This window comes from Schistocerca piceifrons, chromosome 3, assembly GCF_021461385.2.
Source record: "Schistocerca piceifrons isolate TAMUIC-IGC-003096 chromosome 3, iqSchPice1.1, whole genome shotgun sequence".
Lineage (NCBI taxonomy): Eukaryota > Metazoa > Arthropoda > Insecta > Orthoptera > Acrididae > Schistocerca > Schistocerca piceifrons.
Window position 1 is genome coordinate 885,347,605 of NC_060140.1, and position 14,836 is coordinate 885,362,440.

At 44.2% G+C, this 14,836-nt stretch overlaps 1 protein-coding gene across 1 annotated transcript; it reads left to right on the forward strand.

Annotated features, from left to right (window-relative positions):
- The first annotated feature begins 822 nt into the window (after positions 1-822).
- On the forward strand, positions 823-14,204 carry LOC124789155. Its single transcript, XM_047256449.1, has 3 exons — positions 823-884; positions 4,127-4,311; positions 13,726-14,204. The coding sequence occupies exons 1-3, from the start codon at positions 823-825 to the stop codon at positions 14,187-14,189; spliced, it is 711 nt and encodes a 236-aa protein (XP_047112405.1). The 3' UTR covers positions 14,190-14,204.
- The last annotated feature ends 632 nt before the right edge of the window (positions 14,205-14,836 follow it).

Sequence of the window (14,836 nt, forward strand, 5' to 3'; positions counted from 1 at the left end):
ATCCAGAGGTAAAAGCCCATCTTCACTATTTTCAAGCCTGTAGACACCAACATGTATTCAGAAAGGAGAATTTACATACATTTTAACATTGTGTGTACAAAACGTCATGGTAAAACTTTGATCCAATGTTTCTTTCAGTTTCTGTGAGGAACGCCTTAAAATAAAATAATCCCATATGAGAGAACAACACTCTTGGCTGCAAAATGCGACTTTTTATTGCATTCATCCTCCAATAACGCGTTTCACTTCATACAAGGCGTCTTCAGATTCATCCATAAGAAAATAATACAGCCTTTCATATAAATGGCATAATCCTGATTTAGCAAAATTGGACCAGAAAAAAAAACAACTTAATGGAAAAATATGGTGTTAAGGCTCATAGGTTGCCGTGCATAAAAATGTCGCAATGTCGCAGCAGGAATCGCCGTGGTCAGAATTTCAAAAACACATTGTGTGGTGTCCCATAAGATAAAAGTGAAATATATCGGAATATGGCCGATAAAATGTTCAGGAGCCAGTAAAAAGTGTAATGCACTAAAAGCCCAGAACATACTCAAACAAAATTTAAAAATTTAAAATATGTAAAAAGCAACTTAATGATGTACAAGATGTTAAATACACGGGAGACTGCTCCTAAAACACATGAAACTCTAGTAGACAGTTGCCCTCGACAATTGTTTCTTAAAAAAAAAGGCCTCACGTGGCCTCCTACACAACACATTACCTCGAGAATAGCCAGGAAGTGTTCAGCAGCAAACAGCCGACTTAGTCTCACGTGAAGTACGTACATCTGTATAAATAGGCAGCAGGTTTTGCTGTGCGATGCATCTACGTAGGCTTGATACTGTTTTAGCGTACACGGACGGCGTCGCATATCTGACAAGGTAATTTGGTGTCTATTTATACAGATATACGTACTCTTTGTGAGTCTAAGCCAGTTGTTTGCTGTTGAATACTTTTCGGCTGCTGTTCTCGATTGATGTGTTGTATAGGAAATCGCGTGAGGCCTTTTTTTCTTTTTTTGAACAAAAAAAAAAAATACAAGAGCAACTATCTACCGGGGTTTCATGTGTTTTAGACGCGGTTTACCGTGTATTTGACATCTTCTACATCAATAAGTTGTTTTTTTATATATTTCAAATTTTTAAATTTTGTTTTAGTATGTTTTCGGCTTTCAGTGCATTACACTGTTTACTGGCTTCTGAATATTTTATCGGCTACATTCCGTTATCTTTTTCTCTTATCTGATGGAACACCACACAATGTTTTTTTCAAATTCTGACCACGGCGGCTTCCTACTAGGACATTTGTATGTTCGGCATCCTATGTGCTTAACACCGTATGTTGCCAGTAATTTGCTTAATTTTTTCTTACTAGTCAATTTTTGCAAAATCGGGGCCATTCTATTTATATGACAGGTTACATTTTTTCTCTCGTAGACCAATCTGAAGAGGCCTTCTGTGAGGTTAAAGGCGTCGTTGAAAGATAAATAAAATAAAAAATCCGGTTTTGCAACGAAGAATGTATGTTCTTTCACATTGCTTCCAGTGGTTGCTGTATCACACATTGTGTATTTTTATTCAAGACATTCGAAAATTTAATACTTCATGGAATAATGTGGGCAGAAAGATAAAAATTGGCACACACCCTTGAAATGACATTGGACCTTATTGAAACCAAAAAAGTGCACAAAATGAACAGCATATGGCGCTTCATATGATACTAAAGCAATATTTAGCATAACAGTTGGTTTTTAGCAAAGACGATGTTCCTCATAACAAAGGCTCAACATGTTGGCCGTCATCCATCAACAATACCTGTTGTCGAGGGACAATACTGAGAAAAGGACTGTGCAGCATATTGGTAGGTGCGGTTAGAAACTGCTGTCGGAAGTTCTCTTTCAGCATCCCTAAAGAGGTCGAGCGACCATCGGAGACTGGAGGCTTCAGGTTAATACCACAGCCAATAATCGCACTGATTGAGGTCTGGGAATCTGAGAGGGCAGGCACGACGGAAGTGGTGGCTCAGCACGCGATCCTCACGAAATGATGTGATTAACAGATCTTTCACACGTGTAGCAGTATGGAATGGAGTGGCATCCTGCACAAAAAATGAACCTTCCAGCAGGTGTTCATCAGCCACGCTAGGCACGAACTACTCGCCCTCTGAGTAGAGCTCATTTTATACAAGATTCACGTGCGGCTTCACTGAAGCATTTCTGCCCAACGCCATCTGCTGCTAAGTTTTTACACTCGCTTTTGGTTTCAGTAAAACCCCGTGTCATTTCAGACAAGTGTGTCAAATTTACCTCTCTGCCTACATTACTTCCTGAATTACACTACTGGCCATTAAAATCGCTACACCAAGAAGAAATGCAGATAATAAACGGGTATTCATTGGACAAATATATTACAGTAGAACTGTCATGTGATTACATATTCGCCGCGTGGGATTAGTCGAGCGGTCTAAAACGCTGCAGTCATGGACTGTGCAGCTGGTCCCGGCGGAGGTTCGAGTTCTCCCTCGGGCATGGGTGTGTGAGTTTGTCCTTAGGATAATTTAGGTTAAGTAGTGTGTAAGCTTAGGGACTACTGACCTTAGCAGTTAAGTCCCATAAGATTTCACACACATTTGAACATTTTTTGATTACATTTTCACGCAATTTGGATGCATAGATCCTGAGAAATCAGTACCCAGAACAACCACCTCCGGCCGTAATAACGGCCGATACGCGTGGGCATTGAGTCAAACAGAGCTTGGATGGCGTGTACAGGTACAGCTGCCCATACAGCTTCAACACGATACCACAGTTCATCAAGAGCAGTGACTGGCGTATTGTGATGGCCCAGTTGCTCGGCCACCATTGAACAGACGTTTTCAATTGGTGAGACATCTGGAGAACGTGCTGGCCAAGGCAGCAGTCGTACATTTTCTATATCCAGAAAGGCCCGTACAGGACCTGCAACATGCGGTAGTGCATTATTCTGCTGAAATGTAGGGTGTCATAGGGATCGAATGAAGGGTAGAGCCACGGGTCGTAACACATCTGAAATGTAACGTCCACTGTTCAAAGTTCCGTCAATGCGAACAATAGGTGACCGAGACGTGCAACCAATGGCACCATCACGCGGGTGGTACGCCAGTATGGCGATGACAAATAGACGCTTCCAATGTGCGTTCACCGCGATGTCGTCAAACACGGATGCGACCATCATGATGATGTAAACAGAACCTGGATTCATCCGAAAAAATGACGTTTTGCCAATCGTGCACCCAGGTTCGTCGTTGAGTACACCATCGCAGGCGCTCCTTTCTGTGATGCAGCGTCAAGGGTAACCGCAGCCATGGTCTCCGAGTTGAGAGTCCATGGTGCTGCAAATGTCGTCGAACTGTTCGTGCAAATGGTTGTTGTCTTGCAAACGTCCCCATCTGTTGACTCGGGGTTCGTGACGTGGCTGCACGATCCGTTACAGCCATGCGAATAAGATGCCTGTCACCTCGACTGCTAGTGATAAGAGGCCGTTGGGCTCCAGCACGGCGGTCTGTATTACCCATCACAACAACGTTTCACCAGGCAACGCCGGACAACTGCTGTTTGTGTATGAGAAATCGTTTGGAACATTCCTCATGTCAGTACGTTGTAGGTGTCACCACCGGCGCCAACATTGTGTGAATGCTCTGAAAAGCTAATCATTTGCATATCACAGCATCTTCTTCCTGTCGTTTAAATTTCGCGTCTGTAGCACGTCATCTTCGTGGTGTAGCAATTTTAATGGCCGATAGTGTACTTAGGCCTAACTAACCTAAGGACATCACGCACATCCATTCCCGAGGCAGGATTTGAACCTGCGACCGTAGCGGTCACGAGGTTCCAGACTGAGCACCTAGAAGCGATCGGCCAAAGCGGCCGGCGGTGAGCTTATACACGGAGAGCTCAGTTACTACAATCGATGTCCGCGGGAGGCAAGGTCTCTGCTTCGAGTCTCGGCCAAGCACGCATTTTTAACCTGCCTAAAAGTTGTGTGGGGACTTGCAGGTTGGGACGTAGAGACGGCGCAGCGGGCAGGTCACGACCAGAGCACGGCGTGCAGCGGCGTGCGTCCAACAGCGTTCGTGGGGCGTGAAGGCTCGCGGCCTTGGCGCTCGCGAAATTCCCCACAGTAGTCTCATCGCCGCTCGCCATCGCCATCGGCAGTCGCCCCACGTGCTGCCCCGGCAGATGCGACTATATAAGAGAGGACAGCGCCCATCCCACTTACAGTCCGACCCGTCTGCACGAGCGGCTCTTCCAGTCTCGAGATGAGGACTCTGGTGAGTACTGTTCTCTGCACTGATCGCTCACCACCGGTCTCGAGTAACTGGAAATGCTGATTCTCACAGTACTTGCATCAACAATTCTAAGCTGTTTTCAGGAAATTTGCGACTGTGTTGCCATTGGGGTAATTCGAATGGTCACCAACCAGCCAACTCTTAGACTTGCTTCACCTCAACCACACTTTATTTTCTTTCTCTTTTCAGGTGCCTACCTTTTCTTTTTGTCACCGTCATGTCCTCTTGCCCATCTGCTTCCATTTTTTCCGTTTTAAATGCTCATATGTATTCCTACTGGTTTGCTGCCTGTATGCGTCTCTATCTGTTTTGTCGTAATATATCTGCATCGATATGTATATTCCAAACGCCATTATATGGTGTGTGGGGGAGGGTACTTTGTGTTCTACTGTCATTTCCTCCCCTTTCTTTTCCAATCGTGAATGGTGCGGGGTAAGAATGATTGCTGATAAGCTTTCGTATGAGCTCAAACCTCTCTATCTCCATAGTCTTTTCGAGAGATATATCTAGGAGGAAGCGTTATATTTGCTGATGCTTCTAGGAACGTACGATCTCGGAATTTAAAAGCAAGAGTCTTTTGAGGAGATCCACGAATCGATCCAATTTTGCACTTGGTCTTATGACCGGAAGATCTGGTCCGCCCGCTCATGCACCACTGATCTAAACGAACGTACGTATAATGAAAGCCGTTGTTCTTGTTCGGATCTTCACGATTTCTTCTATCAGTATTCCTTGGTAATAGCTCAGACTGATGCATTTTTTAAAATATTATTATTACTGAGTCTACGACTTTTGCATCCGCCGCTTTCTCTCGAATTTCAAGGCTTTATTGTGAAATACTTACGAAACCCTTACGATTCAAAAGCCATTACTTTCTCCCATCGTTCGGGCGGCATACTAATTCTATGGCGGAAAATTAAGGGTGTTTTGAGGAGATCCACGAATCGATCCAATTTTGAACTTGTTCTTATGACCGGAAGAGCTAGTCAGCCCGGTCGTGCACCACTGATTGAAAACGGTGGTGGTTAGAGGGAGCAATGTCTGCAGAATACGGCGGGTGTGGTAGAACTTCCCTTTGAAATGTTTACAAGTATGTTTTGATAGGTTTTTGCGACATAGGGCGAACACTGTCATGCTGAAAAATCACCTTTTCATGTCTGTTGCTGTTTGTAGCTTTCAGTGATCGGCTCAAACGCAACAACTGCTTTCGCTAATGATCTCCGTTTGTTTCCGTCGGTTTCAGTAGCTTCGAATACCTTATCTCTTCTACCTCCGTGCCAGTCTTCCACATCAAAATCAAGTTTCTTGAAGCACTGATACCATTCTCTGTACGTTCTTTCACTAATATGTGGCTCACCACAGGTCTTACCCAGCATTTTATGAGCCTCAGATGCAGATTTATCAATGTTAAAGCAGTCTCTGGACTGAAGACCACAACAACAAAGCAGAAAATTAAAACTTAACGCGAATCACGAGAATTTGGCTCTTAAGTTGACTTACTCCATCGAGAATAATTTTATAATGCAATCATAAATTAGCTAATATTCTGATGGCGTTATGTTTACAAACGCCTACGCTAATTGTATGACACTTGCGACGTACCATCTGCATTAGCACTTGCCACTATTGCCATCTATTGCAATCGATGAAAGCAAAGTTGTAGACCTGATATTATTGTTATTGTACTTTTAAGGCGTTTTTAAAACATTCTGTTCTGAATGGCAGTAAACTATTCCAATCCTTTCTTCATTTGAATCTGGTTCATTCGTTCGTCTGGTTCTATACTTATGCTGGTTAAGATATGTTCATCTTCCTCCAAGCACGTTATAACCAATTTCAATGTCTGGCCCATCACTGTAAGTTTGCAATTTGCAGAAACTCCTGAACAAGAGTTTTAGCAGCGAAGGGATTTCTAATACGAAGTTTTCAGTTTGGCCATTTGAATCTCTTTCTTTGCTTTTTATTTATAACTGTGAATATAAGGAGCTCTTTTCCTCGTTTTCTCCCATTTTTAATGCAATCAGGATTCCGTTCCAAGTCGATAATTAAGAGCATATAGTAGCTGCGTTAAACTGGTATATTGGTTACATCTTGATCCAGGGTGCATTGCGTGAATATGTTATAACGCTTCTCATTATTACTTAAATTCCCTCTAAGTCAGGTTTCTCCTTAATAGAGTAATCTTGCAATGACAGACTTACGGGCATGGATGTGTGTGTGATGTCCTTAGGGTAGTTAGGTTTAAGTAGTTCTAAGTCTAGGGGACCGATGACTTCAGACGTTAAGTTCCATAGTGCTTAGAGTCCTTTGAGTCATTTTTGACAGACTTAGCGTTCAGTTTGTGTGTCGACTATACGTCCTGAGGATTCTTCCAATGAGTCTCAGACTGGCATCTGCCTAAACTGCGATCGGTTTTAAATGGTCGTCGCTCCTTAAATCGCTCCGTACTCTTACTCTCAGGTATCTAATTGATGTGACTGCATCCAGTGACTGTTCGGCAATTGTGTGATCATACAATAGAGTGTCTTCCTGCCTGTTTGTATGCGATGCGTTACGTTTATGATGAGGGTCAACTTCCAATTCCTGCACCAAAGGTCTATCCCCTGGAAGTCCTTCTATGTTTCGCTACAGTTTCCTAGCGTTGCGATTCTCTATATACCGCAGCATTATTAGCAGAAAACATCATGCAGTTGTCGGCGTCATCTAATTCGTAATTTATATACTGTATATTTCGAACATTACTGTTTCTACAGCAATCTATTGGGACACGGGCGAAGTTACTTTGACGTTTCAAGATTGCTCTTCGTTAAGAATGAGATGTTGTGTTCTAATTCTAGGATATTTTTAACCCAATCACAAGACTTGTGTGACATTCCATACGTTTGTATTTTGTCCATTAGGTAACAGTATATCCCTCTCTCTCCCAGTAATTCCCATCACGCAGCACTCATTTCTCGGAGAGAAATCCTCTGTGTTTGATCTGTTTTGCGTAAAAGTCCATATCTCACTGCCATAAATCAAACCTGTCAATACCCACTTCCCGTTCCACAGACGTTGGGTGCTCTGTATAGTAAACTAATTAATTTTGCAACTGCAAGACTATTTTTGAACTTACGTTTATATTTGCCGCTAAAAAAATGGTTCAAATGGCTCTGAGCACTATGCGACTTAACTTCTAAGGTCATCAGTCGCCTAGAACTTAGAACTAATTAAACCTAACTAGCTTAAGGACATCACACACATCCATGCCCGAGGCAGGATTCGAACCTGCGACCGTAGCGGTCGCTCGGCTCCAGACTGTAGCGCCTAGAACCGCACGGCCACACCGACCGGCACTGCCGCTTAGTCAGCCGATGTTTCCAGTTGTTCTTAATAAAAAGACATCACCATCAATTGACTTTATGACTTCATCTACTATATACTCCGCAAACCACTACAGTTTTATACTCATCCATAGGCTCAACGCAAACACAGCACTTCACTGTATAAGCACACTCTACAATACTTCACTGCCAAGTTGGTGAAAGCCAATGTCACACCGGTTCCCTTCATATCTTACCAAGAACGCATTGCGGAATTCACCTATGCTCAAGCACAACACTACGTATGGAATACAGACGTTAATGCTACATTTTTTTCAGTTAAAAAGTATTTGATCTTGCACGAAATTGAGTATAGTGATGGACTGGGCTTTAATGATATAGTCAATTCACGGTATATTGTCACTGTAAGTTAGAAATTGAGTAAGAAGTCCTTTTTATCACAGAACAATGAAGTGGTGTATTCTATGTGGTCAGATGACTCGGAACAGTCTTGACGCTGTTAATGTCTACTTGCACTAACCATGCGTCGTTTCGTCTCGAGTTCTGTAGAAGAAGAAGGAAAAGGAAAACATGGTCCAGGCAGAGAACGCAGAACGCCTAGCATATCTGGCGTTTGTAGTCGAGGAATATCCGATTACATTAAAACGGACATTGTTGTTACTTTTAGACATGTACCAAGAAACTACTACTTAATTTTAGAACCAACCGACCTTACACCAATAAAATTACTAGCATTAACACTTTGGCCGTAATAATGGAGAGTAAGATTTCACTTCAGTATACGTAGTACACTGTTACAGTTGGAGCCTAAAACTCGACAGAAAGCCAGTGCGAATGCATCTCACCCACAAATCAACCCCAATAATGCCAATAATCGACCAAACCTCGAAGCCGAACACGCACACTACATCATTCGCCCGTCCTCCACACCTCTGAAATCTGTATCCACTTCACTGTCAGTACAGTCCATTTCACCCGTATTTGCTCTCTCAAAAAATTTAACGCTTATATATCCTTGAACGTCATACATGACATCTTACTTAATTGCCTCATCCGTTTATCCTCGCCAACGAGAATCCTCTGTCGTTCTCACCAAATTTCCGTCCTACCACAGACGTATTGAACTCTTGCATATTTGCTAGTCATCTTAAACATAAAACCGTCAATTACAATGTTACTTTTGCAATTTGTAACCTTGCGACATTGTCGCAGCTCCACACTTATGCATCCGTCGCCTACCTAACTTCCATTACCTTTCTATAGCACCGCATCTCAAACGTTACAATGAGCTTCTTCCATACGCATTCCAGTTTCTCCTTAATCACATCGTCAAAGGCCTCCACCTCGCAGAGGCATTCAGTGTTCTCTTTCCACCTATCCGCTCTCCTCTGCAAATAACAGTGGAGTTCCTGTTGCACTCGTAATGTTCACGCATCTGCTTTCAGTTTCACTGAAGACTGGTTTGACTTTCTGTATGGTGATTTACTCCCTCCGACGACCATTTCTTTTTCGACTTCTTCACGTCTTTTCTGCTGCCGTTTCTTCTTTGATTCCTGTTTTTGCTAAGTGACTTATATTACGGTATTTCTAAATTTTCCCGAAAAGTTTGTACTGCCTTCTTTCATCGATCAGCTGAAGTACCGCTTCTGTTACACATGATTTGTTCGCAGTTACTTCTTTGTTCCTATGTTTTTCTTTCCAACTTCTGTGATTGACCTTTTTTGGAGAGTCCATTCCTCTTCAACTGTACTGTCTACTGAGCTATTCCTTATTGCTGCATTTATAACCTGAGAGAACTTCAGGGTATCTCGTTACTCCTTCCGTTACTCCTTCCGTATCTCATTTCCTTGCGCATCTCTGTCTGACTATATTTAATCCAACTGAAATCTTTCCGTATTATCCGGTCTTTTCCAAATATACCTCCTCCTCTTGTGATTCTTGAACAGAGTATTTACTATTACTACCTGAAATTTATTACAGAACTCAAAAGTCTTTCTCCTCTCTTATTCCTTTTCCCCAGCCCATATTCTGCTGTAACCTTTTCATCTACACCTTCCACTACAACTGCATTCCAGTACTCCATGACTACCAGATTTTCATCTCCCTGTACGTACTGTATTACCCTTTCAATCAACCTTTCGATCAACTGAAACACTTCTTTCCTTGCCCGAGGTTTCACGCTGTTACCTTTCTTGTACCTGTGTTAGAGTCTCCACCTTTTGCAACTGCCATTTTTAGATACTTCCATTCCTCTTCAGCTGAGCTGCTTACTGTGGTATTTATTATCGCTGTAACTGCAGCCTCAGTGCTTCAAACGAATCTCATCATTCCCCAGTACTTTAGTATTATACACCTTTGCACACTGATTCTTCGGGACGAGTCTCTGAAACTTCAACCTACTCTTCATCATTCCTAAATTACGACTCGAGTCTACATCTGTTCGTCGGTTCCAAAATCTGATTCCAGAACCTCTGTTTCACCACGATATAATCCATCTGGAATCTTCCTCTATCTCCAGTCCTGTATCAAGTATACTTCCTCATCTTGGATTTTTGAACAATGTATTCGCTGTTACTACCTGAAATTTATTGCGTAACTCAATTAATCTTTTTCCTGTCGCATTCCTGATACCAAACCCATACTCCCCCTTCACACATTTTTTCAATTCCTTCCCCTACTAGCGAGTTCCAGTCCCCAGTTATTATTAGATTTTCGTCTATTCTGCCGAATTACCCATTCAATATCCTCAGCTACCTTCTCTGACTCTTCATCTGTTTGCGATGTCGGCATATATATTTTATCTATTGTTGTACCAATCTTATCACTGAGCAGTTCAAAGTAACTCGCTCTCCGACCTACCTTCCTATTCAGAACAAATGGTACTTCTGTTATACTGTTTTCTGCTTCCTCCTAAGTGCGCAAAATAATACTGAGGTGAAAGGCAGAGAAATTTACGCTCAAACTGAGGCTTACTGACATTAATTCTCCACTTAGACTGTTAGCGACTGGGAGAGGAAAGGGAGCAAAACACAGTACAAGAAATAGTCACCACAAGATACAGAAATCTGGCTTGCTGAGTAGGATTCCTTTCCTTTTCTTATCTCCAAGTTTCCTGTTATCCATACTCCTCTTTCTCCTCCTCATTTCGCGTGTACCTTAATCAGACCTTCTGCATTTATTACTTCTCCTTGAACCACATCACAGTGTATCACCCTTTATCTTCCTGCGTATCCTCTTTCATATCTAGGAACTTCCTAGATAAAAAATTACTTCCTTATGTCAACGTATCGTCTCGTCAACCAGAACAACTCATCTGAGATTAACTTTTCTTTCGCATCATCAGACTTCTGGCTTGTTTGATATGGTTCGTCACGACTACCTCTTATGTACCAACCTTTTCATCTGAGAGCACACCTAATCGTGGATCGTTTATTGGATATACACTCCTGGAAATTGAAATAAGAACACCGTGAATTCATTGTCCCAGGAAGGGGAAACTTTATTGACACATTCCTGGGGTCAGATACATCACATGATCACACTGACAGAACCACAGGCACATAGACACAGGCAACAGAGCATGTACAATGTCGGCAATAGTACAGTGTATATCCACCTTTCGCAGCAATGCAGGCTGCTATTCTCCCATGGAGACGATCGTAGAGATGCTGGATGTAGTCCTGTGGAACGGCTTGCCATGCCACTTCCACCTGGCGCCTCAGTTGGACCAGCGTTCGTGCTGGACGTGCAGACCGCGTGAGACGACGCTTCATCCAGTCCCAAACATGCTCAATGGGGGACAGATCCGGAGATCTTGCTGGCCAGGGTAGTTGACTTACACCTTCTAGAGAACGTTGGGTGGCACAGGATACATGCGGACGTGCATTGTCCTGTTGGAACAGCAAGTTCCCTTGCCGGTCTAGGAATGGTAGAACGATGGGTTCGATGACGGTTTGGATGTACCGTGCACTATTCAGTGTCCCCTCGACGATCACCAGTGGTGTACGGCCAGTGTAGGAGATCGCTCCCCACACCACGATGCCGGGTGTTGGCCCTGTGTGCCTCGGTCGTATGCAGTCCTGATTGTGGCGCTCACCTGCACGGCGCCAAACACGCATACGACCATCATTGGCACCAAGGCAGAAGCGACTCTCATCGCTGAAGACGACACGTCTCCATTCGTCCCTCCATTCACGCCTGTCGCGACACCACTGGAGGCGGGCTGCACGATGTTGGGGCGTGAGCGGAAGACGGCCTAACGGTGTGCGGGACCGTAGCCCAGCTTCATGGAGACGGTTGCGAATGGTCCTCGCCGATACCCCAGGAGCAACAGTGTCCCTAATTTGCTGGGAAGTGGCGGTGCGGTCCCCTACGGCACTGCGTAGGATCCTACGGTCTTGGCGTGCATCCGTGCGTCGCTGCGGTCCGGTCCCAGGTCGACGGGCACGTGCACCTTCCGCCGACCACTGGCGACAACATCGATGTACTGTGGAGACCTCACGCCCCACGTGTTGAGCAATTCGGCGGTACGTCCACCCGGCCTCCCGCATGCCCACTATACGCCCTCGCTCAAAGTCCGTCAACTGCACATACGGTTCACGTCCACGATGTCGCGGCATGCTACCAGTGTTAAAGACTGCGATGGAGCTCCGTATGCCACGACAAACTGGCTGACACTGACGGCGGCGGTGCACAAATGCTGCGCAGCTAGCGCCATTCGACGGCCAACACCGCGGTTCCTGGTGTGTCCGCTGTGCCGTGCGTGTGATCATTGCTTGTACAGCCCTCTCGCAGTGTCCGGAGCAAGTATGGTGGGTCTGACACACCGGTGTCAATGTGTTCTTTTTTCCATTTCCAGGAGTGTATTTCTCCCTACAATTTTTGCCCGGTACGCCTCATTATTCTACCATGGGAGTTATTCGTTCATATCTTTATGCCTGTACTGTCATTTTGCCCCTTTTTGTACTAAGTGTTTTCCACATGGTCATTTCCTCGCCGTTTCCGTAGAGGACCTCCTCATTTCGTAACTGTCTACTTAACTGTCAGCGTTCTTCAGTGACACCTTAAGCGCTTCGATTCTCTTAATCTACGATTTTTCCACAGCAGATGATTCATTTCGGGTTCCAAACGTACATTCACAGAAATTTCTTCCTTAGGTAAGGCTTATGTAAGGTGCTAGTAGACTCTTTTTGGAGGAGACTGCTCTTTATTCCTAATCTATTCAGCTTCTTATCCTCCCCTTGCGTCGTCCGTCTTTGCTTGCAAAATAGCAGATTTCCTTTACTTTCTCCATTATGTTTCATCCAATTTTCATCAGTTTTCTGCTACTACTATAACTCTTTTTCGCTTGCACTAGTATAGTAATGTCATTACGGAGTTATGGAAATAACATGTATACTTCTGTGGACAGTGTCCGTATCATTATAGTCCTTTTGGGTGTACAGCTACATCTTATGAAATTCGGTATAGGAGATATCTTTTCCGTGAGAGAATTCAGTGACTGTACTGATATTTAAAATTTTTTACGTATCGTTTTATTTGCGTCGCAGTTGCACGTTTTTTACAACAGTATGACTAGTTTAGATATCTCTGGATTGTCTTTGGTTCTATATAGTTATGTCAGCTACCTGTCACGTCTGTATCCGAACTGTTCTGATGTTTAATTCCGATACAGACACGATGGGTTGCTGATATGAGTAAATCAGACTGAAGATGAGACAGGAAAATCGAAACTAGTCAGGCTGTCATAAAAAAACAAGAGCAATTCCGACTGAAAAATAAACGATATATGACTTCCGTAAATCCTACAAAGTACTTAAAGTGCAAAAAGGATTCAGATATCGTGGATATCCATTCATCCCAAATTTTAATCGTCTTTCTTCTATTTTCTTCTCTCGATATTCGATATATAAATTCAACAGCAGAGGAGAAGGGGACTGCGCCGCTTGAATTACACCGTGTAATACGCTCAAGTTGATAATTTAGGTTCTGTTGCTACCTGTTGTTGATGGCGGAGAGTGTGGGGCAGACGCCGGTAGTGGAGCAGGGGTCTGACAGAGCTGTGGTGTTGCAGACGCTGTTGGTGCTGGTGGCGGCCCTGGTGGGCGTGGCGCTGTGCGTCCCGCTGCCGCTGCCGCTGCCCGGCCCCGTGCCGGCCGCCCCCGCCGCCCCCGCAGCGCCCCGCGAGTCGCTGCGCGCCAGCGAGCAGTTCTACTACCCGTACGCCTACTCGTACTACCCGTACGGGTACTACCTGCTGGGCTGAGGCGGCGCCGCCCCCCACCCGCCACTGCTCACCGACGCCCGCGACGGACTCTCCACGGACCCTGCTTTCGCTTTCTCTACTTGTCAATTAGCCTTGTAGCGCATAATAAACAGACACTCCTGGCCAAACTGCGTCTCTTATTTGACAAAATAACTGCCAATTACCACACCTATGCCTGTTTGTGCACTTCTGTGATTCTAGTAGGGGAAATATGTTCTACCTTAGCAAATTTTCCGACGTGCGCACTGACCATGTTAAAGAAGTTAAAATAGTTTATTAGTCCATTTTTAAAAGATGGCATTCACTTTTTTCATGCTGCAGTCTTTTCCTTAAAAGAGAAAAAGTCACTGCGGAAAATTAAGGTTCCTCAAAATGTGTAAACAGTGACCAAGATACAACATATATGGCCGGCCGGTGTGGCCGTGCGGTTCTAGGCGCGTCAGTCTGGAGCCGCGTGACCGCTACGGTCTCAGGTTCGAATCCTGCCTCGGGCATGGATGTGTGTAATGTCCTTAGGTTAGTTAGGTTTAAGTAGTTCTAAGTTCTAGGGGACTGATGACCACAGATGTTGAGTCCCATAGTGCTCAGAGCCATTTGAACCATTTGAACAACATATATAGATATGGTGTCTGTTCTTTCGGACATGTCCGAAAGGCGCGGGAGGTGTGTACGAGATAGTCACTGCAGTCGCACTCTCCTCTGTGCCCTCGGTGGCTCAGTGGATAGAGCGTCTGCTATGTAAGCACACATTTTTCACGTGTCCCCGTTGATATATATCAACGCCCGTCAGCAGCTGAAGGTATTAATATACAATTCTAAAGATACAACATGTTCATGTACATAGGAACAAATACTCGATTAAAATTTAGAAATGTTGCAGTGGAGAAAATACTATCAGTTCTGTACTTAATAGTCTGTA